Source organism: Chanos chanos, chromosome 2 (assembly GCF_902362185.1).
Source record: "Chanos chanos chromosome 2, fChaCha1.1, whole genome shotgun sequence".
Taxonomy (NCBI): domain Eukaryota; kingdom Metazoa; phylum Chordata; class Actinopteri; order Gonorynchiformes; family Chanidae; genus Chanos; species Chanos chanos.
The window spans coordinates 18190526-18217252 of record NC_044496.1 but is presented as its reverse complement, the minus strand read 5'-3'; the positions used below and the strand labels follow the sequence as shown (position 1 = coordinate 18217252).

At 38.1% G+C, this 26727-nt stretch overlaps 2 protein-coding genes across 5 annotated transcripts in view; both read right to left on the bottom strand.

Moving 5' to 3' along the window:
• Positions 1 to 13252, bottom strand: part of dennd2b (DENN domain containing 2B) — a 37665-nt gene extending 24413 nt beyond the window's left edge. For 2 of the 3 annotated variants that reach the window (XM_030793728.1, XM_030793712.1), the window contains exons 1-2: positions 9017 to 9214; positions 1332 to 1430 (exon numbers count right to left, since the gene is read on the bottom strand). In XM_030793728.1, coding sequence (XP_030649588.1) covers positions 1332 to 1405 — 74 coding nt within the window. In that variant the 5' untranslated portion in view covers positions 1406 to 1430; positions 9017 to 9214. Of the gene's footprint in view, positions 1 to 1331; positions 1431 to 9016; positions 9215 to 13148 lie in introns of those variants that run through there. The other variant, XM_030793720.1, reaches the window with a different exon arrangement.
• Positions 13253 to 14317: 1065 nt separating this feature from the next.
• On the bottom strand, positions 14318 to 20517 carry tmem9b (TMEM9 domain family, member B). Of its 2 annotated transcripts, XM_030764785.1 has the most exons (6): positions 20444 to 20517; positions 20139 to 20198; positions 16241 to 16332; positions 16028 to 16136; positions 15782 to 15916; positions 14318 to 15530 (listed from the first exon to the last, which is right to left on the bottom strand). In XM_030764785.1, the coding sequence occupies exons 1-6, from the start codon at positions 20501 to 20503 to the stop codon at positions 15375 to 15377; spliced, it is 612 nt and encodes a 203-aa protein (XP_030620645.1). In that variant the 5' UTR covers positions 20504 to 20517; the 3' UTR covers positions 14318 to 15374. The 2 variants fall into 2 exon arrangements, with proteins under 2 accessions (XP_030620645.1, XP_030620646.1); XM_030764786.1 differs by lacking the exons at positions 20139 to 20198; positions 20444 to 20517 and adding an exon at positions 16743 to 16959.
• Positions 20518 to 26727: the final 6210 nt, after the last annotated feature.

Genomic DNA, 26727 nt, shown 5'->3' with positions numbered 1-26727 from the left:
ATACAATTGTATGTGCCTGTGGTCTGAGGAGGGTCTTAGACTTTATGGTCAAAGCCAGTAAAAACAAGCCAAAGAGCTGGGCAAACTCAGCGGTATTTGGCCACACATAGGCAGAACAAGGTGCCAGTGATAGTCTGACTCTTCCAAGGTCTTGAGGGCATGTCAGCCACAGGCTATTTCCTGTATGAAGACCAAACCATGATGAGGGAACAAGGGGAGGAAGAGAGGTACTGTAACACAGATCAAAAGACCCATGGCAGACAGAGTGCCAGTTTTCAGGATGGTGATAATTCAGCCATACATAAAATAAAAATGTTTAATCTGAGAGAATAACACTTTTCATTATTATTTTATTACATGTCAACCAAATATGCTCCTCTGCATCCTACAAAATTTATGGCCTTTCTTTGCCTCTTCCCTGTCCAGCATCTATCTAACAGGCTGAGGTCTTAAATATCAGCAGAGAACATTTTTAACATTCTCTCAAGATGTACATTCTCTGTGACAGTCTCTGAGAAGGCAATAATTTTAGTATATATTTCAACCCCTCCAGGATTAGACCATGAACAGCTGCAGTAACTGACACTGGAGATGAGCAAAAGCATTTAAAATAGAATTGTTATGCCAGATGTAAATCCTGGGAGCACAAGTTACATAACTGATCTCTAGTTATACATTTTATACCCATGTCTTTCCACTACATGTTTTACAGCCAGTCTTACTGCGATGTTGTCAAATCAGGCTTGGGTTCAGAGTTAGTCCATTTAATGTGGCCAGTTATGAATGCTTTAGCAGTTAAAAGAAGTGTACCATTTGTGAATAATTAAAGCAGTGATCCTACAGTTCATCTCATTCTATAATTCTACATTATAAAATGAAAGTTATTGCCTTGTGTATACAAGAATTTGTTACTTAAAGCTAGTGGTGAAGACTCCCTATACATATCAACACGGTGCAAGGTTCTACTCAAAAGGTCATAAATGGAATTTTTTCACAGTGCTGTTCCATTAAAAAAAACCTCAGAACTAATTTTTTTTTTAAAAAAAAAAAATCATATTATGGTTGTTTAGAGTTTATCAGTGACTGACAATAATTTTCAAGTGAAGAGACGGCCCTGATTTTTTTTTAAGTCATCCATTTGTTGTGAAGAATATTACCCACGTGTTACAAATACTTATAGCAAAGCTGGATACTCAGGAGTAACCACGTGTACTGAAACTCAAACAATCCAGTTTTCTATTTTCATGGCCTCTATCACAGACCAAATTACATTACACAACCCCCTCCAACCTCTCAACCCCCAGCAGGCCTCAAAAAGGGGCAGTTCTTACCTGTCTGAAATCTCTGGTGGTACTTTACCCCCTCCTGTTTGGGGAGAAGCCTTTGAGCTCTTGTTGGCAGTCATCCTCTCCCTCTGTCTGTCCTCTCACCTAAAACACACATGGAATCAATATAAACATTTAATAAACACGAAACAAAATTTAAAAAAAGAACACCACCTCTATGTACTACCTGTAGTTCTGTGGTATGTTTAATTTACTTTTTAATCTGAATGATCTGTCAAGTTTTTCCAAACCATGGGGTGAGGGTTTTTGACTAAGGCATTACTGACTAAGGCATTACTAATTGACAATAGTATGAACATATCTAAACACAATACTTTTATCATAGTGATATCTATGTGTTAATAAAGCAGTAGCATTCTCCATTTAGTTTATTTCCTTTGGAATTTAGAAATCACAAATAATTACAATCATAATCACTAAATCAAATCAATAAAAGTGTGAAGTAGGCAAAAAAAAGGTGACAAAAGGTGACATCAAACATTGCCTGTAACTCAAACTTTTATCCTAAAAATGAGCACAACAAAACTCTCTGTACTTCAACTGGATGTTTCACCCCTGAAACAGCACATGTCAATTTGTACAGTAAACATTTGGCTAAAACCTTTATAAATACGGACTCTGACCCTCACAATGGAAGTTCAATCTCAAATATCTGATCAATGATCTCACTACCCTCTGTATAGATGCAGTACATCATAAAATAACGATTGCTGACCTTTTTTTTTTTTTAAACTGAGCTCATACATGACCAGTGACACAAAACTCTTAACAAGGAAAAGTATCAGTACTGAGCATGTTTAAACTCTGAATTAAATCTTTTAATAATAAAATCACATTGAGATCTAGGGATTTACAAAGTGCAGTCTCAGGCCAGTGGTGCTTAGGATAATGAATTATTGTGTATTGTAAGATGTGATATGGTCTCAGTTTCTGTTTGCTAAGAATGCTGAGATAAACAAACTTTCACGTGGGTAGGCCTACATAAAAAGTGATTGTTTTTCCCCATGAAGATTTCACCTTGAAAATGAAAGACTGCTATTTTAGCTCTGATATTCTAGCTTTTTTTTTTCAACCTAAGCACAAGGACTGTTTTTAGTTCTGATTTCAGTTCTGTTTTCAGCTCTGCGGGGGCTGGCTATAATAACATTTGTTGATGTATTTCATGAGCTCAAATTTTAATTAATGCACTCTCAGAAAGTGAATTCATGCTGTTCCCAGATACAGTAGATCTGAACAATGAATCTCTTCATCACAAAATTCACTTTAAAGATCGCAGTCACTCTTGTTTAAAAACAGCTCCAGCATCTTGTCCTCTATCTGAGAGACATATTTATATGCTGTCTCTCAGCCCTATTGTCCATGCAGCTTACACTTAGCTGTCCTCTCCTGAAACTAAAGGTCAAAGTAACAGAAGTGTTCAATTGGAAAAACAGTTTTACACTAAAAAAAAAAAAAAAAACTTCCATCTTAACTTGCCCTCGCTCAGTTGAAAGGCATGTTTGTGTTTATTTGCTGGTCAGAGTGAAATCTGCTAAGATCAGAGGTAGACAAGACCTCTTGGTGCACATGCAGCTTGTTTACAGGAAGTTGTTGTGTGAAGTACTCAGCCAACCAGTGGTTGAGCACAGGCCTACAGAGACAGATGAGGGGAGAAACAGCATTCCTTCTGTCAGCTATTTCCTGTTTCAGAAGACTGTAAAATCATGCATCTTCATTTTAATCTAGCCAGCAGTCTGTCCAACTCTTAAAGCTTTTTCTGACTTCTGCAGTCTGTCCTTCTCCTCTGTATATAAGAAATACAGCCTCTTATGTTCTGCTGCTGTCTTCTGTGGAAAACAGTGTACCACAAAAGCCCCATTAAAGCTCTAGCCAGACTGTACACAGTGATCTGTTAAATCAAACAAAACCCTGGTCATGAGCCTGCAAGGCTTCCTGCTCTTCTTGTTCTCATCATAGTTTTTTTCTCTTTAGTAATATGGAGATTAACAACTGTTTTTGATATGATTGGAAACAGATTTAAGTGCCAAAGCTAAAATATGTTTGCTGAAACAACCAATGCTCCCAAAACAATACAATCATTAAATGTGCTATCATTAGATCTTCCGTCAGTATTTTTTACGTTAAATGTGTCTGCTTGATCTTCTAAATGGTCGTGTATCCAAATTGGGATGGGCAGTACTGTAAAATTTGAAGGAATAATTTATAACTATTCAATATACATATTGACACAAAAATACAGAAATGAGCATCTGATAAAACTTTCATTTTGGATACTTTAGATATTTTAACATAGTTTTAAAGTATGTGGCTGTTAAACTTCCACAGAGTCTGAATATTTTCATTGAGTTGTTCAAAAGATGTACAGCTGTAAAAACACAGTCCACGGTACTGGAAATATATTGGACCATTAAATCATTGCTCTAATAGAGGTAACACATCGAATGCAGTGTCCCTGCACAATTCCACATCAAGACCAAAACCTCATTTTGCTCAACATTCAGTCATATTGCCTTTTCCAAGTAAACTTTACAATGAATAATGAACAAATTCTGCTTTTCTAAACACACTCAGATTATCTTTCCCATATATCATGTGAATTAAAACAGGGACAACTATGAACTCCATTATGAACCCAAGGAGCTCAAGTTCTTTGCAAACACTAAAAATGTTTGTGAACTGCGTTGTCTAGCATGGCAGTGATGAGTGGGATAATGCAAGCCAAATAGTTCCAGTTTTGCAACAGTGGCAAGCCATAACTTGTGAATCAATGAGGAAGCAAAAGTAAACTGTGAAAGGATATTGATTGGAAGTAAAGTTTTTCCTGAAATGTTTCACAACACAACTGACAAAGTACTTCTCATTCAAGTAGAACTGTGCCCTAGAGAAGTTAAGTTCACATGAGACAAAGCACAGGACTAGTGCTAAGAAAGCCAAACTCTCAAATGTTGCAGCAGAGAAAAAGCAAGTAACTCTTTGTAACATTCCGCAGATCACAACTTCATTTTATCTTACATAAACTTCTTAGATGACAGTTTGCAGACATATAAGTACACTGTAAATACATTAAACACTTAACCATTCCTTTAAAAAAAAATGAAAACCATACGCAGGTATGCAGGTATAACACTTTTCAAGGCTCTCTTTCTTTTAACATTTGATATCAATAATCATTGTTTTGATGGCAGAAGATTACGGAGATAGTTCAAAGGATGCATCATAACACATGAAAGCCTCCCCTTTCTGGCATCTCACTGTCAAACCTCTCTCGTCTTGACTTGGTATTTTGCAACTGACTAAAACCATTTTTTCAAGCTGGTTCTGCTTTGTTTTGTTGAAAGATTCAATCCATGCCACAGTACCAGAGGGTAGTATTGAGCTTAATGAACCTAAAACTCCTTAAAAATCCTGACTGGTTGACATCCATCATGATGCACATGGAAAAATCTGTAAGAGAAGTAGCTGATAGACAACTGAATTGATCAATTCAGTTTAAGATCCTGTAGGGGGGGGGGGTATTCATCCAAAGATTCTTTGTTTTCACTGAGATTTCAAAACTTCATTTGACACACTGAACAACTTGCCACTGTGAGCCAGAGCAGGCCTCTAGAATTAAGTATGTCTATTATGAAAATGTTATCATAATATTTAATAACTGGCACAGCAGCAGTTATGATCCTGGCTTATATCAATGCCGCAAATCAAAAGCAAAGAACAGGAGCTAATTTCATGATAAAACATTGGAGCAATACGCTTTAAATGATTAGTTCCATCTTTGGAACCTGATTAGGGGCTCCATCATGTGACTGTAGGGAAATATTATTTAAATACACATTGATTCCAATGTACAATTTTGAAAACAGGAGAGTCTTATCCTAAATATTAACATTAACTTCATGAGGCATGTGTTGAGAAGACATGGCTAAACATATCAATAATAACATTCCATATAACTACAAAACTGCCTTGCGGTTGTCCTTGTCCATGGGGAATTATGGAATGTAAAAATCAAGATGACAAACTCAGTTCACAGTCAGGTCACGAGGACTTTTTCAAGAATGGTTTGAGTGCCGTTTTTGATCATCCGTAAAACTAGTGAAATAAATCGCTATAGTGACAGCTTAATGTGACAATGTACATAAATACGCCCTGCACCGAGCTTTTTTTAAGTGATTTTCCTCGTCGGTTATTCTCAACAGTGTGAAGTGTGACGCAACCATTACAGACAGACAACATAAAAAAATTAGACATCTGTCAAGCGACGTTGTCACTCCTCTTGTGGTGCTAAAATTTACACCCAAAATGTCATTGGTTTGTGTGAAATTTCACTAGGTTGAATTTCACTGGTACTCTTTAGCTGTTCCTAAAATAGCCAACATCTCTGAGGAGCAGAAGAGAGCAGCTCTTTGTGTACAATGTCCTTGAGAAGTCGGTGGTTAAAAAGTAAACCCCTTTATCAGAGAGTCAAACAAACACTATCAGAGCAGCTCCTCCTTTGAGCATCGTGGCGTGGAATGTTCTTGGGTCAGGACGAAGCCACAGGTCTCTGGCCTTGTCAGTGACGACAGTTCAACCTGCATACAGAATAGTACACCATAGCCAGGAATGCGCTAATATTTGTCCTGTCCATCAAACCATTCATTCAACACACTGGAGAATGTTTGAGAGAAGTGGGATTAACTGGAAGGGGCCATGGAGATGCGATGATATGTAAATTCTCCAACTGACAGACAAGGATTAATTCACTCTCAGTACACTGTTGGAAAATGTGACTGTATGCATAACCCACATACAACATGTTGAATAATACTTAGGCATCTGACAACCCAAATGGTTGGTCTTTTCTCCTGTCTGTCACATTTTTTGGTCAGTCTGACCAACAGGTTTTTGCTGATCAGCCTTCTCTAAAAATTTGCAACCACTGCTGAACTTGCCCACAGCCAAGAGCATAGGGACAGGGTAAAATTTCTGCTAATTCTAAACTCCTCCCAGAAGTAATAATCAATAAATAAATTGCCTCATGCACTCACATGAGACCATTTGGCCTTTCAGAATCCATTTTACCCCAACCACCCCCCCCCCTCCTTCATTTCTTGAACTACATATTGAGATGGATGAAACAAAAACAGACGAGGCAGACTTGACTGTGATGGTGGGAGTTGGATTATTGCAAAAATACTGCAGTTGAATGGAATGAGGACCCTTTACAGACACTTCAACTTCATTCAAGTATCGTAATGTACACATCAAGGTTTCACATAGAAAGGCATGTACCCAGCATGCCGCTCATGTCATTTTCCAACCAGGCTTTTTGTTTAGACTGAGGAGGACGAAGTTAATAAATGTCTTCTAACATGAAAGATTTTTAAACAGCCTTGCACCTGGGAGAATCCTCCTGTTCCTTGTTGGGAGCTCACTTAAAATCCTGATTATAAAACTATGCTCTGTAAAGCAGCCTTCATCGGTCAAACACTGGCTTTTTTTTCTTCTTTTGACTTGTATCTTAATGCCTGGCAGCAGAGATTGTGCCTCTATGAAGAATTTGCACACTGGAGCTTTTCTTAGAGAGACAGGGGGCATCGGCAGTGCCCTGTTGGGCTTTGTAAATGTCTTTCCACTGGACTGCCTTTCATGGGATGCACTGCTCAGGCTTTCAAGGCTCCCAACAGCTGCTCACTGCCTTCTACACAATACCCACAGTTCCCTACCACCACAATGTTGCCTGAACGGGCCAGATGGAACCAATTCTTTAAGCCCATTTCATTCCATTTCTCCATCTTTTTCAGCTGTTTACAGTTTTTTTTTTTTTTGTTCCTTGAAGTAATAATGTTGAATTTGCACTTTCTGGAAGTAACGAGCTGTGTTTCAAACCAACTGACTTGAGTTTGAATGTATCCAGCTGTAGATGACTGAGAAATTGGTCTGGTCAGATTTGCACTGAAACAATTGTGTGACACTGTGCAAGTTGCTGATGTGCTTCTTTTGACCTTAAGGCAAAAGGAAGAAAAGGTTTTTTAGTTTATTAATCCTCAACTGAAGCACTATCACATTAGATGCTAAAACAGACGAGATGATGAGACCAGAATGCCTCATTTGGATTTAATGCACATCAAGGTTTCTGAAAATTCAAGATGTCAGCAAATGTAAGCAGCAGTGCACCTAATAAGAGGTTACCACAACTTTCCTCAACAAAGTAAGTTCTACACCATACACTGTACCAGTCTCACTGTGACATAATGGTGGATGTAACTTCAACATCAGATTCTGTCTGTGATATCCATGCTCTTGTAAGAGGCAGAACAACTGCTGCAGGCATTTCTTATCTACACAGCATAAAGCAGAGCCTGGACCAAGGGAGCACTGAGGAGCTAAAAGTCATCAAATCTGAAACCTGTGACCATATCTATACGCAAGGACAAGAAAATTAAGGATGTAAAATAAAATGTAGAGATGGGTGGACAGAGTGAATGAGAATGTTTCAAATATGATGTGATACACTAATGCCTTAGCAGAACATGTAACTGACTTGTATGAAAGAAAATAGTTTTGGTCACTTGTAATGGTCACCTGTAAGATGACTGACTATCACGGTACCATACAAATTAAAGAGAGAATCTGTCTCAAAGAGTGGGTGTGCAACCGTTGCAGTTTGGGTGTAAAATATAAGTTCAGTGATGAGGCTATAGGCTGGTTTAAACATGTTCAGTGAAAAGTGGATAATTGAGATAGGATGTAAACACCGTTTCATTGGCAAAATGGGAAATACACAACATGGTCACTGCATGTAGATAGATGGGTACAGTATATATTGTTCAGTGTCTAGTGACATCCCACCCTCACCCATATTACGCAAGCACTGGACAGAGAACAGAGAGCCTCCCATGTTTGAGCAGACAATCTAAGCCAATGAGAAGGAAAGGTCATTGTTATATCAACACAATAGACAGTCTGTTCAGAAAGTTCAAGAAAAAGAGCATGCAGCTGCAAGGGCTGCTTCAGACTTTTTTTTTTTCTATAAATCATAGCTAAAGAATATTCTGAGAGTGGTTTGACCATGAGCTTTCAAGAAATCTTAGGTTTTATAATGCTTTCAACCAAAATTAATAGAAAAGAGAAAATATACCAACAAACACGAGTGAATGCTTCTCCTGCTGGCAGGCTTGTCATTTGTAGACCGTTAGTCAATCTCTTGTCAAGAGCAGATTTACAACATTTTTATTCACCTCAATCCGAGAATGATGCTTCCATAAAACCCAAAGGAAAATTACTTCTTAAAAGTCCACAAGTACCGTTTCAGTGCATAAACTGTATGACACAAGCATCGATATGAAATAACTCATGTACCAGTTCATCGAGAAGTCTACCATACCACGACACTTCACTGATAATAAAACTCTTCACTAAAATATGTTTGAAGTACCGCTGTACATCGACTATGGTACGTTATAGAATGTGGTAATTACCAAATAAGGTCAATGATCTCTGCGTTGCATTAAATTTCTTTATTTGCTTTCCACAATTTTGCCAGTGGAAACATGCCTTTCGTGACATCCGCCAGATGAACTAGAGCCAAATGTGTTTTCAAGAGAGGCATTCGGAAGAAAACTTTGTAGCGGTACGCTTTCCCTGCTTACAACAAAATAACAATGTGTACACGTGACAAATGGCTTTACCTCGATAAAAAACCTCGCGCTCCAGTCCATTTTCATCGAATTTCTTGCGCACATGTGTATCCCTTCAAAACAACAATCGCAAAATCAGAGATTTGCCGGTGATACCTGGAACTTTTCCCTAAACTTCCAGGCATGTCCTTTCAAGCGGACTAAACCCTCCTCCTTGAGAAAACGCTCTGTCTGAAGGCTGTGCTAGTTTCCATGGAGAGGGATTGTTTTGCACCCCCCACCCCACCCCCTCTCATGTTCATGTTAGTTTACTCCCATACAAAGAAGTCTGCAAAATCAGAAAAATGATTCAGATTACAAGTAAGAGTTAAGTGAATTGGAGCGAAGAAAAATCACTGTCACTCATATTCTGAATTAACTGGCTGCTTCCTCAAAAAGCATAGCCTTCACTTCGAAAATGTTTTAAGGTAATTCAGCCAGGGCTAAGTGTTTTCACTCACTGTGGTGGAGTTCAGCTTGATTTTGTTCATGGTCAGCAATCCAACAGAAAATTTTCTTCTCAGTTGCTTTGGACCAGAAATGAAACACGGCTAGTGGGTGCAGTTTATATTTCCTACAGTGAGAGGTTCTTGGGTTTAATGTAATTAATCTTGCTTGAATGTAGCCTCTGTTACAAATACTACAATAATAATAATAATAATAATAATAATAATAATAATAATAACTTTGAGACGATGAAGCTATAACAGTCTGTGTAGCTTTAAAATCTACTTTCCCAGTGTGTACACTCAACTGAGACCCACAGACATGCAGATACATCCACTAATTTCCGATTAGTCATGTTCTAGTGAAGCCTTCTGTTATTCAAAAGTGAAGAGAAAATTAAACACATTGCAAACAGCTGTCTGTCTGTATATGCTAAGCATAAATTCTGTTGTCTCCACCGGCCGTTGCACACCAACTTGTTTCTAAGTGAAAATTGATTCAAAATGTGAACCAAGATGTGGACGCAAATGGTTTACATTGGAGTCAAAAATAATGCTGTCACTGAAGACATAACATTGGATGAGTATTGTACACAACCATAAATTTGACCCACATTCTGAGAGAATAAGAGCTTACTGACAACAATTACAGGACCTTTTTACATAAGTAGTTTAACTGTAATAAAGTCTCATATGTCTGTTATAAATATACACACAGAGAGTAATCCATCACAAAAGTAGATGAGGCCAAAACAAAAAGAAAGAGATTGTGCTCAGCACTCTCAATCAGCAAAAAGAAAAAAAAAAGCAGTAACATAACATACACTTCATCAGGATCAAAATGACATGTGTCTCTGATGTTTCATATACCCACCTCATATTTCTTTAGATTAATCCTGAATCATAATGATCACTACTTCAGCTTCCTTGAATCTCTGCCTGACTTTGTTAAGCAAATCCTGGCAATGTCCAGTCTTGGACACTGTGTTATGGAAGGAAGTTTTTGCATCATATGAGTACAGAGTCATAAAGGTGCCTAAACAGAAACCTGCAAAGAGTGTAAACAGCTAAGTCATAGCCGCTGGTGTCTTCTGGTCCGCTAAGCCTAAAGCATGCCTCATCCTTACTAAGGATTGTGGAACACATAGCGTATTTGTAATTTTCTCTGAAGATGATCCAGTTTGAAGACAGTATTACCTAACTTAGAAAAGATTTTAACCAAAGCTGAACCATATATCTCCATAAAACTGAGAGGAGAAGTGCTATACTGGACACTTAATCCTAAACCTCAAAGTGTCATGACACTGAAACAAGGTCGACCATGTCTAGGTATAATACTGGATGTCACCAATACTTGAAATTAAACACAGTTACGTGTTAAATTGCAATGGTTTAATGGATACATACTCAAACAACAGCACTGAGACACTACTCACAGCTCTAAAATTACAGCGTATTGTTCACGCACACAGAGAACATCGAAAACAACACTTTCACAAAGATGTAATAAAGCATGATATTAAGATCATTGTATCTTTCTTTTAAAGGCCACACCTCCTAAGGACATCTATGGAGTGGATGTGCAAATACTCACAGTTCCCACTCAGCCACTCCAATGTGATCTGCTATCACATGTTTCACACAATCCTCTAGGGTGTCCTATCATCCTGAGGTTTTGGGAACAGAGAAGTTACTAAACTATGTCTCAGTGCTCTTCTCTTATCTCAGAGGAAGTCACCAAATGTTGCTTTAGCACAAGATTTGCCTCCAGATCCTTCATGAGTTCTGTTCTTGGGAACCTCATTACAGCATAATAAATGGTTTGAGTCCCACACAAAAATATGTTTTGAAGCAACACACCAGACAAACATACGGGGTTACAGCAGTTCAAAAATCCCTCTTTTTTGCAGGCTTTCCCCCTAAGGTTTGTTCAAAGTAAAGTGATGCAAAACATTTGTACTTTAAAATCCAGTTTATGTGCAGACTAATAGAGACACTGTAGATATCGACCAGGTAAGTACGTGCAGTGGATTTGTAAAGTCCAGTATGATGGTTTTTAAGTCCATAAATCTTTTTCAAGACCACCTGCACCACACTGATTGTGAACATCTATATCATACTCCCAGACAAGTAACTAAAAGCAGGAAAAAAACTTTACAAAGTCACTCAACTCCATCTTCCTGTAGTACCGTTGTAAAGACTTATTCCTGTAGGAAATCTTCTGACAATCCAGAGACTGTGATCAGGCACAGAGGCTAGCTTCAGATGACTAGCTATTTAGTAGCCAACAAAGTGCAAAAAAAAAAAAACAGGAAACTGCAAGGGAAGTAGTAAAACGTCCAGCATTTATAGGCACATTTTTTTGTGATTAATGTATAGAAGTTCACCCAAAGTCTATTTGTTTCCTCCTTCTATTCATGAACTCTAGATTAATTGATTTCTGCTGAGTCATTCTGAAATTTCAGCATCTGGCAGCACAATCAATGCAGTCAGTCTTCTTACTCAATCATTATTTGGTTTAGTGAGATCATAATCATCAAAGTGGTAAAGCAATGCACTTGACACTGAGGAAAATTATGAGATTCTTGTCTTCTTAACCAAAAATGTGTTCAAACTGTGTTCACTCTGAGTAATTACAGTAGAATCATTGCAGGGTCCCAAAATACACCAAAATGGGACCAGATAGTTTCATCTCTCAACTACTATGTAGCCACTAACCACATTCACCCTCTGAGAATATCATGGCACACACTAATCTCAGACAAGGACACAGGGCGTTAAAATCTTACAGCAGCATTGAGACGCTTTTCCTGAGTCATAATATCGGCCTGGATTCTGTAGTGGAGGCCTTGAGAACAAGTTCCAATCTCTTAGCTCTTGAAGTCAATATCCAACATTGTATAACAGGGGGCACAGTCATGGAATTTATACAAGATACAGGGCTGAGGAGTACTCTGGACAGCCAAAAAATGCCATTACATCATAACCTAAAAGTTTACGTTGATTTAAAACATTGACTATATCTTATTTTCAGTTTACAAAAATCTCAGATCACCTGGAATGTGTGGAAGATTGATATAACTGGACTGATATCACTTTACAAATTAATTCAATGTACAGTATTAATGCACTGATAGAATTCACACTTGTGCTTCAATCAATTAATTTACGCAGCCTTACAGAGGGACTGTTTTAGCAAAGATAAAAAGTTAAATAGCGCCGCCTTGTTTCAGCTGGTCGAAAAGTATCAAGGTTACTACAACTACAGCACAGATTTTGATATACAGCTCCACCGGTGACTCCTTAGTTTTGCTGTATTTTGATACTGCTAACCTGACTCAAGTATAGCCTGCTTAGTATTCCTTTATAAAACGTATAGGAAACATATGTCTTATTTAGTTTTTTTTTCTTTTTTTAATAATACCGATGTTACAATATTATTGAAGTCCCCTGAGAAAACTGTTTCTCTTAATACTGCATGCGTAAGTGTCTTAACATTGCCTTAACTTCAGCGTTAATGAAAATGCATCAGTGCCGTAGATTGCCTGTACTTCGAGTATTTTGCTGTTAATCGTCTTCCGTTATATATAGTTGTATTATTAATTGGTGATTGAGTATTAGATCAAACTTAAAAACGTATCATTTTCAGCAATCTCCAACCCATAAAAGGTACTGAAAAGAGTAGAATTAATTCCTACCTTGGCTTCTGATGTTGTGACTGTTTTATATGAGCGATTTATTAGAAATCCATTTTACAACTTGTCCGTTTATTGCGTGTCCGACGAGTTGATGCGAACACTGCTCCGTGCGCAACATTCATTTGCGCAGTTTGGGCTCAAAGAAAAAAACACAAGGGATCAGAACAGGAAGTCCGTCGTTAGTTCCAGTATGAGGGAGATATCGAACTTTATTATCAAGACTCGGAACACAGTCACCAGTTGTAGTCAGTTCAGTCAAACAGATTGTTAAGGACATTTCAGTATCAGCGCTTAATGTGATTCAATTCAAATTCAACTGCGTTACGTGTGTTCTATATGCTCAGTGATTGTTTATTTCTGTTTTAACAGACAAATGACTAGACTTAATTTGTGTAAAATCTAAAGATCCGGTCATATCAGAATGGAAGAACTAATCTCAAGCGAACCCAAACCGTGAAAATGTTTAATGTATTTGTGGAGCGCCCCTACAAAATCTTCCCGCCAAGGAGTTATTAAAAGAAAACCTGAGCATATAGTTGTCGAAGCATTAACCGGCTTAATGGGAATTACAGTGATACATCATGCAAACTATTCTAACATAGGACATACCGTGGTTCAGGGCATATGAATAGGGGCAATTGTTTTCAAGTTGAAGCTATACTCTAAGACATCCATGTTTCATATTTTTTAGGAGTTAAATTGAATTCCACGGATGAAAAGTCTACTTATTTTATGAATTTCTATTGGTGGGTCTAGGCTGTTCGACTGGACTTATTTTATCTTAAGTAACAGCTCCGCCTGCCTGCACGACTCTCAAATTGCAAGAATCTAAATAGCAAGGAAATTTGAGCCGTCGTCAGATGTAGACCTGATAGCACTTCTGACCAGCACTATCTAATTAGTACTGTTAAACAAACACTCTGACATACTGGCCCTGTTACAGGTATCACATAAGTTTAAAAAAACTTTCTTGTGCTGAAGAGTTTCAATAAAAATCTGGTCCTTATTTCAACAACCAAGAACCCTACTGAACAGTTTCATGATTTCTCTGTTGCAGCTTTGGACATATATAAATTCAAGCATTATCACAGAACATGTCTGCTGGCAGCACAAATGTAAGGAAATACAATCCTGTAAGAATGTGTAGAAAAAGCACAAAAGAATCTGAATTAAGCACAAATAGCACAGTTGTATTGGAAATTAGAACATATCAGATTGACAAGAGATAACAAAGCTTTCATATCAAAAACATGAAATTCAATTTCTAATCCATCAGTTAAACCCCAGACACAAGAATCACTTGGATGAAAATGCAATCTTAATAGATTAGGAAAATGAAAGTTGGTTTACTCTCAGTAAGAGGTGAAAATGTCATCTAGATGATTTCTGTCATGGTACATTATAAGACTGACACAGGGCTCTGAAAAAGTAACACGAGCTGACACAAGGTGGAAGGAATCACAGGAAATACAATAATTTCTGCCTGTATGAAACATCAAAGAAGTTATCTGTAGAAGACAATGACAGATAATTGTAATCATACATATGTCACCATCCACATATTAGCGTGAGTATTGGTTACTGAACACAAAACTGCCACTGAAGTACCATCTAACAGTATAAAGGGGGTTGGGACAAAATGAAGAGAATTACACTTCAGATACTACACTGTACAATCCATTATTCAATGTATTTCCATATTATGCACTAACAGTTTAATACATAACATGAAGTTCTGATTTAAGTTAAGTTATGATTAAGTTATGTTTTAGGGCACCTATTATAATGTAAATTGTAGAAAACAATCTGGTTATGTCAGGACACATGAAAGATCCAACTAATTTTACAAGGACATTGGCACCTCTATTTCCACATCAAGGTATCTATGTTCGACTTAATGTGATCAAGAGTAAACGTTTTGATTTACTGCAAACTGTTTAATCTCATGCGGGAAGATAATTTCCTACTCAGTGAATTAAAATACACAACAACTGATTCCAAGTAAAAATTAAAAAAAAAAAAAAAAGCATCTGGTAGAATTCCATCCGTTATCCTGAAAACACGTCCAGGATACCAACATGTAAAACGATACGCTGACGCAGTTTCAGAGACAGGTACTGAAGCAGTTGTTTAGGGATGGAGTGTTTAGATCAGACATCAATTGGAAGAGCCAGCCCTCATCACAGTGCTCCTGATTTCATGTATGTGGGTCCAGAGGTGCTGGGATTAGCTAAGCACCACGTGCCGGTCAAACACGGACTTCCGCTGCTCCTGCACTTGCCTTCTCCACCTCTGCTGAGCATGCTCCACTTTGTTCAACATGTTGGAGCGTGACCGTGAGCGAGACAGCACGTCATGGGCATTAGCGAAGGGCTGCTGATCCTGAAACCCAAACAAGGTCGATGTTCTGTTAATTCCCTCACCTAAGTTTGCAACTTTGTCAGCCTATATCAACTTTGTCAACCTCATGGACTGAGAATGAGAACAAACATCTACTATTAGCCAGCATCACAAAGGAAGCTGTGATTATCATAGCTCAAACATTGAGAGAATTTTTGAAGTTCAGGTAACAAGAATCCTTGTGTAGGCTTAATTATTGAGGGGTAATGGTTAGAAAAGCAGAATTGACATACCCCAACATCATCATCACTCTGGATCAGCTGGGAGTGTCCAAACAGTCGTCTCTTCAAAATTGGCTCGAGCAGAGTCAGATAGACCATGTACAAGAGCAACAAGCCCAGAATAGACAGGTAAATGATTATAGTGACCTGAAATTCAGAGGATGGATAATCATTACCACTGAAGAACATTTATAGCAAATACATGAACCAGATTACGGACAACAGGTCAAAGAGCCGATGTTTTATTGAAAGACACACCTTGATAGTTTGGGAACTTCTCTCCTCATATTTGCATTCACAACGTAGACAGTAGGCCTCCACATCCTTTCCCTCGACAGGCATGGGTTCCACAACATGGAGGCAATTGCTTTGAAGGAGGAATTGGCAAGAAGTAGCATTAGTACTGAATTTGATTAAGATAATGGGTGCAACGCCAATTAATACGTGTAATCTCGTTCAACTATTGCTCACCAGTCCTTCAACGATACATTTTGATTGTAGATTTTTCCGTCTATGTCCTTGTAGGGCGGACAGATGCATTTACAACGTATATCCTCAGAATTCTACAGACCAACACGAAATAGGAGCTGCGTGTTAATAAGGAAGTTACCTTGATCCAGGCGGTCGAGTTCTAAACCTGACCAATTAAATATCTGTTTAAGCAGGGGAAACGGGAATCCCACAATGGAGTCAATATACAATTAACTAAATTAAACTGAGTTGCTAGGTGTGAGCAACTCGGTTGGCAACAGTTAACTTTGGGCTGAATTTCTTGTTAGCGCACTAGCTCAGGTGGCCATGACAGCCACATAACTGGTTAGCTAACGCGACTCATTCCTTATATGACGACATATTTCACAATAGTTTTGTTACTTAATATGTAATTAATGCGCATAACAACACCTATTTACTTATCATTTACACATTTTAAAAACATAATCATAAATATTAAACGTGGGGACTCAGTCCTTACCTTAGCATCCGTTTCTTGACGTGATAGCACCAGTAAAAAACAGACAAGCGAAAACAACATCTTGAGGACGGTTGTTTTACTGATGAAAGACATTTTGGATTATGCTACCGCTGTTTACCTACAAATAACGCGTTCTGATGGCAAAAATTACTCAGTGTTGTTTGCCATCTATCAGTCATATGTCTTTACCTTGTATAAACACATAACAAAAAGGCTAGTTGGCAAGAACCACCCGATCAGCTGATCAGTCTTGTGCACGAGAAAATTCTTCCCCCAAACAATGTGGGAACGAATAATTCGTTGAGGTTGAGCGTGCTTGTATTGACGTCTGCCCTCTAATGTGTTCTACTTGGTTTTACATCATAAGCCGTGCTGCTCTATCTGTATTTATGGTACTGCAAATTACAAATAACTGTCTTTTTAAAATTGCTCTCTCACCAGCTGGAAACTGTACGGACTACAAAGTAAGAGTCGTGAGGCATCAGTGCCTTATGCATAAATCTCGTCGATGAACTGTATGTTAACAGTTCTGAAGACAAATTCAATACCCATTATAGTTGTACAGCTATATTAGTATAGTAACATCTCCCAAAACTGACAAACTGCATGTGTTTTCAGGATAATGATAGCAAATAAACAAAACAAGGAATATGAGCTACTGTACAACATTAATCCACACAGTTAACTGGAAGATCTATGCTTCACTTGGCTATGGAGCACAGTCCTAGACCAAGGCTGAACAATTTAATTTTGGAGACATGCCATTTAAAACAGCTGAACCACACAGCGCCAACTATTTTCCCGAATGCCTGTAAAAGGATGTACAGCGTTACGTCTCTAAAAAGTGAAGCAACCACAGGTCTAGCGCCGCTGCTGGCAGACTGCAGTATAATGTGTAGCACTGCCCATCCACATGCGTTTCAGAGACTAAATAGCCCAAACTAGCCATGTCACTTTTGTCGTGTAAACTGTCTTTCCATCCACACTGTGTAATTCGAACAGTTAGTTTTCCATATGCTGAAACCTGTACATTTTTTATTTCCTCCCAGAAATTAGTTTTTAAAACTTTATTCTACTATATCGTAAGAGGGCGTGGATACACTTGGGAATGAAGTGATTGACAGCCCAAGTTCATGCAGTCTGCGACGTGCTGGACCTTGGGACTGAGAGAAGGGGGCGGGCCTACCAAATAAGTAGGTGTACTTGACTTACACACAGTTCGACTATTTTATGGAGTGCCATTTAAGTCAATATCAAATAAAGAAAGAAAGAAAGAAAGAAAGAAAGAAAGAAAGAAATTGGGAATTGGGATGGATAAAGTAAAAGTAGAAGTACTCTTGCCAAAAAAAGTACTCTGAGTAAAACTGACAACCGTTTTTGTACATTCTAAATGAGTGACTATTTTACTCTTAAGTACATTTCAGGAGGGAAACTTTAACTCTACTTAAAGTATTATTTTCTTTTTAGCAAGGGCACCTCTATATTTTTACATTAACCATCTGTGTAGATAAATAAAAAAATATGCCAATCAAATAAATAAATATGGCTATGAAATAAATCCTGAAATAAAAAAATGAGACAATAAATATACAAATAAAAATAAATGTCAATATAAATATATAAATGATTCAGTATTGTTCACTAAATAAATAAATATATTTTTATTTCAAAATGATGTCTTTCAAAGTGTTACTTTTATTTATTTCAGGGGACTTTTATCCCATAATTCCACATTTATTTATTTCAGCTGACTTTTATGTCCAAATGCCACACTTATTTCTCAGCTCTTTTTATTTCCATCTGTTATATTCCGATGAATGGGGCGTGGTTATATCACAGATTCAGACCAAAGCAACAGCACCAGAACAGCACTTCTAAAAAGTCATCAATATGGACCAAAATAGTATCCACTGATAAACCATGTTGATCAGTCTGATCTGCTAAGGATAGCATAGTATCTTGGAGCCCACCGATGTCTTCCATATTGTCCGCACGCGCAAAACAGCTTGTATATTTCATTGCTGTTCTGGTGCTGCTGCTTTGGTCTGAATCTGTGATATAACCACGCCCCATTCATCTGAATATAACAGATGGAAATAAAAAGAGCTGGGAAATAATTGTGGCATTAGGAAATAAAAGTCCCTGAAATAAATAAATGTGGAATAATGGAATAAAAGTCCCCTGAAATAAATAAAAGTAGTCCTTCGAAAAACGTCATTTTGAAAACCTATTTATTTATTTATCGAAAAATATTTACTCATTTTCATATTTATATTACATTTATTTAAATATTTATTGCCTCGTTTATTTATTTCAGGATTTATTTCATAGCCATATTTATCTATTTCATAGGCATATTTATTTATTTATTTATTTATTCATTTAATATTGTCTTAAATGGCATTCCATAGACTCTCGTCTCTACTGCGCAGACTCTGGCTCCAGATAATTTACAATTTACAATTTAGTTATTTGGCAGACGCTTTTTTCCAAAGCGACTTACAATTGGTGCATCAGTCGGATTTCTAATACCTTCAACAGAGATCATAATAAGACTGAGCGTCAAATTGCCCTTTCGCATTGCGCCCCTGGGATACTTCTACAAACAGAAATACAAGACAAAGGTAATTTTTTTTTTTTTTTTTTCTCTAGGGAAGGGAGGTTAGGCATTGGGGGAAGGGAGGTTAGGCATTGGGGGACAGGTGTGTTCTAAAGAGGTGGGTTTTCAGTTTCCTGCGGAAGATGGTAAGAGACTCCGCAGTCTTGACTGCATGGGGGAGGTCGTTCCACCACCTCGGGGCAATGGCAGAGAAGAGGCGTGGTCGGGAGGAGCGGCTGCCGGGTTCCCGGAGTGAGGGGACCGTCAGTTGTCCGGAGGACGTGGAGCGGAGGGTCATAGTTGGGGTGTAAGGCGTTATAAGAGACTGAAGGTATGATGGGGCAGAGCCTCTTGTGGCCTGGTAGGCCAGCACCAGTGTCTTGAACTGGATGCGGGCTGCTACCGGAAGCCAGTGGAGTGCAGTAAGCAGCGGATAAGTCCCTACTGCACAAGTTCTACCTCCAAATTTGACAACATGGCAGAGGAATTTTGGTTTCATTTTAAGTACACTTGGCTAGATGTGAACTATTAGTTGGAACAGTACTTCGGCTGTGACTGATTACGTTTCACAAGTCCACGAGAACGCAAGAACAGGGAAGAACGCATTTTGAGAAACGGCCATCAACTTTGCCTTTAACGGAAAAAGGATACACAAGCTAAATTCGACCAACGCTAGTGTTACTTTGTGTAATAGCCATTTACTGAAATGCTGTCTGATGTTTAATTCACTTATTCAATCACAATTCCCATGAAATCCATATTTGGCAGTTTATTGTTTAGTTTTGGAAGTTTCTTACCTGCTTATGGAAAAAGAACAGTCTGAGCGCTAATCGAGCGATTGCCAGGGCACCAAACACCTAAAAAAACACGCAAATACATGATGGTAATTTTACAAATCAGATAAGAACAAATATTGAAGTAAAGGGGTACACGCTACACTGAAAATAATATGTTAAGGAGAGAAACAGCTCTGACAGTTAAAATGTGAACTACGCAATCACTGACATAGTTTCTAACACGAAAAAAGATACCTTCCCCTGTAAGCGCGAGCTCACATTTACTTTTTAATCTTTTTACGCATGTAAACATAAGACTAACTTACAGCAAAAACGATGCCGAGAGAGAAGAAAGCCTTTTTGAAACAACAGTTCCCCTGCGCCATTCTGAGATAGGAGAGACGCTCCCTCTGTTTTTTTTTGTTTTTTTTTTTTTGTCAGTCTGTATTTTATGAGGGGCTCCGTCACTACTTCCCTTGCGGACTTTCGATGAGAGGCGGGGATTCCAGTAAAGCTACATTTCGTTATACAGTGTTTCTTAAAAAGATAGATCTGTTATAGATGATCAAGACCGTTCCATGCCCACCCCCACTACAGTAAACACTACAGGATTCAACGGAAAGGGCTAGAAAGATAAAGTGATGAGCCATTACCATCTGCCTAATATGCTGCAGGTCCACCGTGTGCTGGTCCACCGACCGTCTGAGGCATGGACTCGGAGCTTTTCCTGACCTCCTTGGGGCCCTAAGCAAAATTCTGTTAAGGGATCCTCCTACCTGACCCGTGAGCCATGTAAACCGTTTGCCATTGCTGCACACCTGTCACCCCAGTGCTCCTACTACAATACTCCCTCCTTTAAAACAGTTTGCTCCATCTCTCGGTCTAAGATTAAGCAGAACAGAATGAGGTGAAAACGAACAGTAGTTAGTGCATATAATATTTTCTATAGAATCTGAAGATATAAGTGAATATTTATATTTACATGAATAAGAAATTGTAGAAAATATAAAATTTAAAGAAAAATAATTAAATGGAACACTGAGCTTTGGGGGTGCTGTTTGTAAAATGTTGAACCTTCTGTTTTCCTGCTTAATTTTTTCACATTTAGCACCACAATTTTCAACTGTCACTTTTTTAAACATTTAGAGAGAAAGATGTTTTTCACGTTTTAACAAGAGAATTTATATTGTTAGGCTATAATGTGAAACTCATGTTTGAGTGAGGAAAGCGGTGTGCAGAGAACGGATAAACGGAGGAATATGGCTAATTTACACGATTTGGTTTATTTTGGTTTAATGCAGATCATTACTCTGGAAAAGGTATTACAATATCATACATGAATTTCTCTCAAAATGTTTAAAAAGTGACCGTTGAAAAGTATAGTGCATTTTTTTACATTTGGCGATGCTAAATGTGAAAACACTGAGCAGGAAAAGAGAAGTTGCAACGTTTTACAAACGGCGCCCCATAGCTTTCGTGACCAGAGGATAGTTCCGCTTCATCCTCTCATCGAAGTTGTAAACATTGACACCCGCTTTGACACGAAGGGGAAGTGGGGCCTTTGCGCTATTTGCGGGGCCCTACGCAACTTGCGCAGTGGGTGTTACGGGGACGTCCCGCTCTGCATGGACTCTACAAGACCCCTGAAGGTGTCCTGTGGCATCTGGCCTTTGGTATATTTTGGTTTAATGCAGATCATTACTCTTGGAAAAGGTATTACAATATCATACATGAATTTCTCTCTAAATGTTTAAAAAGTGACAGTTGAAAAGTATAGAGCATTTTTTGACATTTGACAATGCTAAATGTGAAAACACTGAGCAGGAAAACAGAGGGTGCAATGTTTTACAAATGGCGCCCCATAGCTTTGGCTCTGTTGCCTGGTAATTAGTCCAGTCCTCACAATATTACTGAGAGATGTGCATCCATATTGTCCAGTATGCCCAGCTAATCAACATTTTAAATTCAATATTTAATCAATAGTGGATGGCAATCCATTGCTTTCCATCTTGCATTAGTCCAAAGTTGTAGCTAAACCTTGGCTGAGAGACTAAATAATCATTGTCTTGTTTTAAAATTATGTGCACCTATGAGGAGTGCCATCACACCAATATATTGTCTAGACTGGTCCCCACAGAGGTTGCTGCTGGAAAGCGCAAGTTTCATTTCATACACCTACATATAAACACATGTTCATGTGCGATGCGGTTATCTTTACCAAGCTGCAGTTTATAAACAACGTTGTCCGCTGGCGTTTATCAAACATAGTAAATAGTTGTGTTTCACTTTCACTTTTGTCAGGCACAAAGTCACAGAACACAGCCCTGACAGTGGCTGGCAAGCAAGTGTTGGAGAAAAAATGTTTCTTTGTTTTATGAAAATCACGGTAACAGTCATATAGTCATTTTATGTGAGTTAATCAATGTAGTCATTTGTATTAAGAATTCATAGCTGTATAATCATTTGTATTAAAATAAATAATCAAGTTCTTGCTTCAAAAAAGATGAGAAGAACTAAAAGTACATTTTCTTTTCAGTTCTTCTCTGTGCAGTGAATGTAGACGGTCAAATGTTCAAGGTTACATGGTGTGCTTTTCTTTTTTTTCTGTTCTAGTAATAAGAAGAGTGTTAAATATTGGTGACAGATTCAGATTATTTTAATTAAAAGTATGGGCACAATGGAGATAATGGTGTGTTACAAAATGGAAAAGGAATGTGAAAGGCATCCTAATGTGTATCCCATTCAGGAGGTGACAAGATTTTTTATAAAAGTTGGTGCTTTGTGAATGTTGCTTCAGCCACTCCATTTGTTGTATGCTGCTTTGAGTTCATGCAATAAACATGTGCTGCATCAGACTCTGAAGACATTGATTATTTATTTTGAAAGTAACAGTGTGGTTAGAATCTTAGCCATATTTGGTCCAGGCTGAGATTTCTCTCCCACACAAGCAAAACACAGACAGACCAAGAGATGCACTGCCCAGCTAGGTTAGCCAGACAGACAGACTAAAGAAAGATTCACTGCGAGCTAGCACATCCACTTAACACTACTGTTATTTGCTAACATCAAACTTGGAGAGGAGAGAACACAAGTTTACTTGATTTCTGTTCCTGCAATTCACTCTCATGATGCTTTTTTTGTTTTGTTTTGTCTTTTCGTGACCAGAAGGATAGTTCCGCTTTATCTTCTCATCAAAGTTGTAAACATTGACACCCGCTTTGACACGAAGAGGAAGTGGGGCCTTTGCGTTATTTGCGGGGCCCTACACAACTTGCACAGTGAGCGTTATGGGGAAGTCCGATTCTGCATGAACTTTACAAGACCCCTGAAGGTGTCCTGTGGTATCTGGCACCAAAACATTGGCAGCAGATCCTTCAAATCCTGTAAGTTGTAAGGTGGAGCCACCATGGATTGGTCTTGTCAGTCCAGCATGTCCCACAGATGCTCAATCAGTTTGAGATCTGGAGAATTTGGAGACCAGGGCAACACCTTGAATACTTCATCATGTTCCTCAAACCATTCTCGAGCAATGTCTGCAGTGTGGCAGGGTGCATTATCCTGCTGGAAGAGGCCTCTGCCAACAGGGAAAACCATTGCCATGAAGGGGTGTATCTGGTCTGCAACGATGTTTAGGTAGATGGCACATGGCAAATTGACGTCCACATGAATGGCTGGACCGAGGGTTTCCCAGCAGAACATTGCCCACCGGCTTGTCATCTTTCCACAATGCATCCTGGTGCCATCACTTCCCCATTCTGACCAGTCTGCGGCTACGCAGCCCATACACAGCGGGATGTGATGCACTGTGTGTTGCGACACATTCCTCCTGTAACCATCATTAAAATTTTCTGGGACTTGTCCCACAGTAGACCTTCTGTCAGTTCGGACCAGATGGGATAGCCTTTGTTGCCCTCACACATTGATGGGCCTTGGGTGTCCAACACCCTGTCGCCGCTTTGTGGTTGTCCCTCCTCGGACCACTGTCTCAAGATACTCACCACTGCTGACCGGGAGCATTCCACAAGCCTTGCCATTTCAGAGATGCTCTGACCCAGTCGTCTGGCCATAATAATTTGGTCCTTGTCAAAGTTGCTCAGGTCTTTATTCCTGCCCATTTCTCCTGCATCCAACACGTTGACAACGAGAACTGACTTTTCGCTTACCATCTAATCTACCCAGACCTTGACTTGTTTGGAGATCATAAATGTTATTTGGCTCTCTTGTGAGTGGTCATAATGTTTTGGCTCATCAGTGTTGAATGAGTACATCCTATTTGTGTATGTCAGTTGCATGCCATTTAAATTTCTTACAGTAGAAATCATATCATAACTGGAGGGTGTGGCGCTTTCCAGTTTATCAAAAATTAGATACTCATCCCAAAATAGAAATATAAATACAGTAAACACTGCAAAATTCATCAGGAAAAGATAAAAATATATTATAACATCATGTTCATGCCTGTATGTATTAGTTGCATGTCATCTAAATTTCTTATAGTAGAAATCATATCGTCACTTGAAGAACAGACTGTCTTATTCAAATGTTTGTAAGTCAAGCTAACTGTAAATCTGTCACTGGGTGTAATTCACGAGGGAAGCTTAACTTCATCTGAGTTTTTAGGAATTAGCAGGCTTCAGTGAACCAGATATTCATGTGGATCAGTAGTTTTCTTTGTTTTTCCACAACCCCGCTTTTTAATAGGGTGGATTTTTGTTCTCTCTAAACAAAAGGAATATAAACATCTGAAAAATGCAAATTGTGACAACATTAGTCATATTTTACTTAGTTGTACAGAAATTGTATATAGCACTTAGCATACAGTTGTACAAATCAACTGCCAGTCTCAAGAAGGAATTGCTCCTGTGTTGTTGACTGGAGGTTGTGTTTTGTTTGAAAGTCTAATTAAATACATATCTCTCTCTCTATTAAAGATTAATTTTCCCAGCAAGGTATTCCGTACTCTCAAAATCTATCATACATTAACAGTCTGACAAATCAACTAATGCCTTTTACTAAATTATGTATCGAGTATCCTCAAAGATAACACTCTTCAAAATATTTGGGAGCAGGTGATGTGAATGTGCTCAGTTAAACAGATACCAAACCAGGAATGCCTTTAAAGTAGCAAACATACACACACACACACACACACACACACACATATGTACAGTAGGTAATTTGTTGGCCCATTATTAGCAAAATGACCAAAATGCATCCCCTTGTTAACCTGACATCCCCCTATATACTATATAGTGTTAGTGGCCATTGGGCCATCCCCCCTGTTATATTTGTATATATATATATAGAGAGAGAGAGAGAGAGAGAGAGAGAGAAAGAGAGAGAGAGGTGTGTGTGTATATATAAAATGGCAGATGGCAGACCAAGAAAAAAGTGGATCAAACCAATTTAAACCAAAATTTTCAGTTTAGAAATTAGATATGTTAAAAATCTAATTGTGGCTTAATTTATACAAAAACGCCAGATTATGTTTATTTTATTTACACGTTAGATGTACAAACATAAAAATATAGACATTAATTTACTTTCTATTTCATAAATGAATACTATTTCATTGGTCAATTAATAAAATATGTCAAAACTTGTCCAAATCACATGGATAAAAGATATGGAATTAAAGGAAAGAAAGCCATCTTTATGAGGTACACAGATAAATCTTTTTTTTTTAACATTGACAAAAGTCAGTACTGTCCTGAATCCATTTTCTGTACAAAGTAAGCCAGTACACACATGGTGAATAATGATCATAGCACATAATGTGCAAAATGAATACAAAACTCTTAACCTGATTTAGAACATTTGGACAAAATCCTAAAACAAATGAAATATACTTTTACATACTCAGTTACTTAAACCCAGTGTAACATAAAATTGTGCAATTAACAGGAATGGAGTTTGCTACGATGCAAAAAGTACAATACAATATATGAACTGAATCTAATAATTTGTACAAAATATACAACACATTTAAAATCAAAATTGCTTTAACTGACACTACATTTCATGGTAGTGCTTGGAGGTTCTGGAATGTGATCAGAAGTACAATATATCCCGTATAGACTTTTTCTTTTCTTAACTTGCAATTATGAATTATTTCTAATGGTATATACCACTTTATATTTCATGATACTTTCAAAAGGATACAGTTTGCTGGTTCCTTAAAAAATCCATTTTCCACCATATTGCCAAATGGTAAGAGTATGAACACAATACACATATATCTGTGTCTTCAATATTTGTTAAAGGGAGTAGTTAACAAAAAGTGTTCTCATATACTGAGTGCCAAGGGGGGAGCACATGAGTAATTTTTTGACCTCAGGCATGGAGAGACTGATCAAGGCGCCATTTTGTCTGTGCTGTAACAGTGGTAGCTGCATATCCATTCAGTTCAGTTCATTTCCTCCTGAAAAGTGCATCCCATCGCAGTACAGATACATTTGCTTTTATGTCTTTGGATAATGGAATAAAATTCTCTTCCATGACAGAGTCTTCATACATTATACATGTTCCAGCTTAATAGTGAAACACAGTGGGGAATGCCAAACAACAGCAGTTCAGAGAGACCCCATATTTTCTCCCTTGCAGAGCAGCC

What these genes read in the sequence shown, in the direction of transcription:
- tmem9b (XM_030764785.1), bottom strand. Translation starts at nt 20,503, where the DNA reads ATGGCGCAGGGGAACTGTTGTTTCAAAAAGGCTTTCTTCTCTCTCGGC. An exon ending in CTCTCGGCATCGTTTTTGCT is followed by an intron (nt 20,199 to 20,443) that starts GTAAGTTAGTCT and finishes GTGTTTTTTTAG; the next exon opens with GTGTTTGGTGCCCTGGCAAT. An exon ending in GAAGTTCCCAAACTATCAAG is followed by an intron (nt 15,917 to 16,027) that starts GTGTGTCTTTCA and finishes TCTGAATTTCAG; the next exon opens with GTCACTATAATCATTTACCT.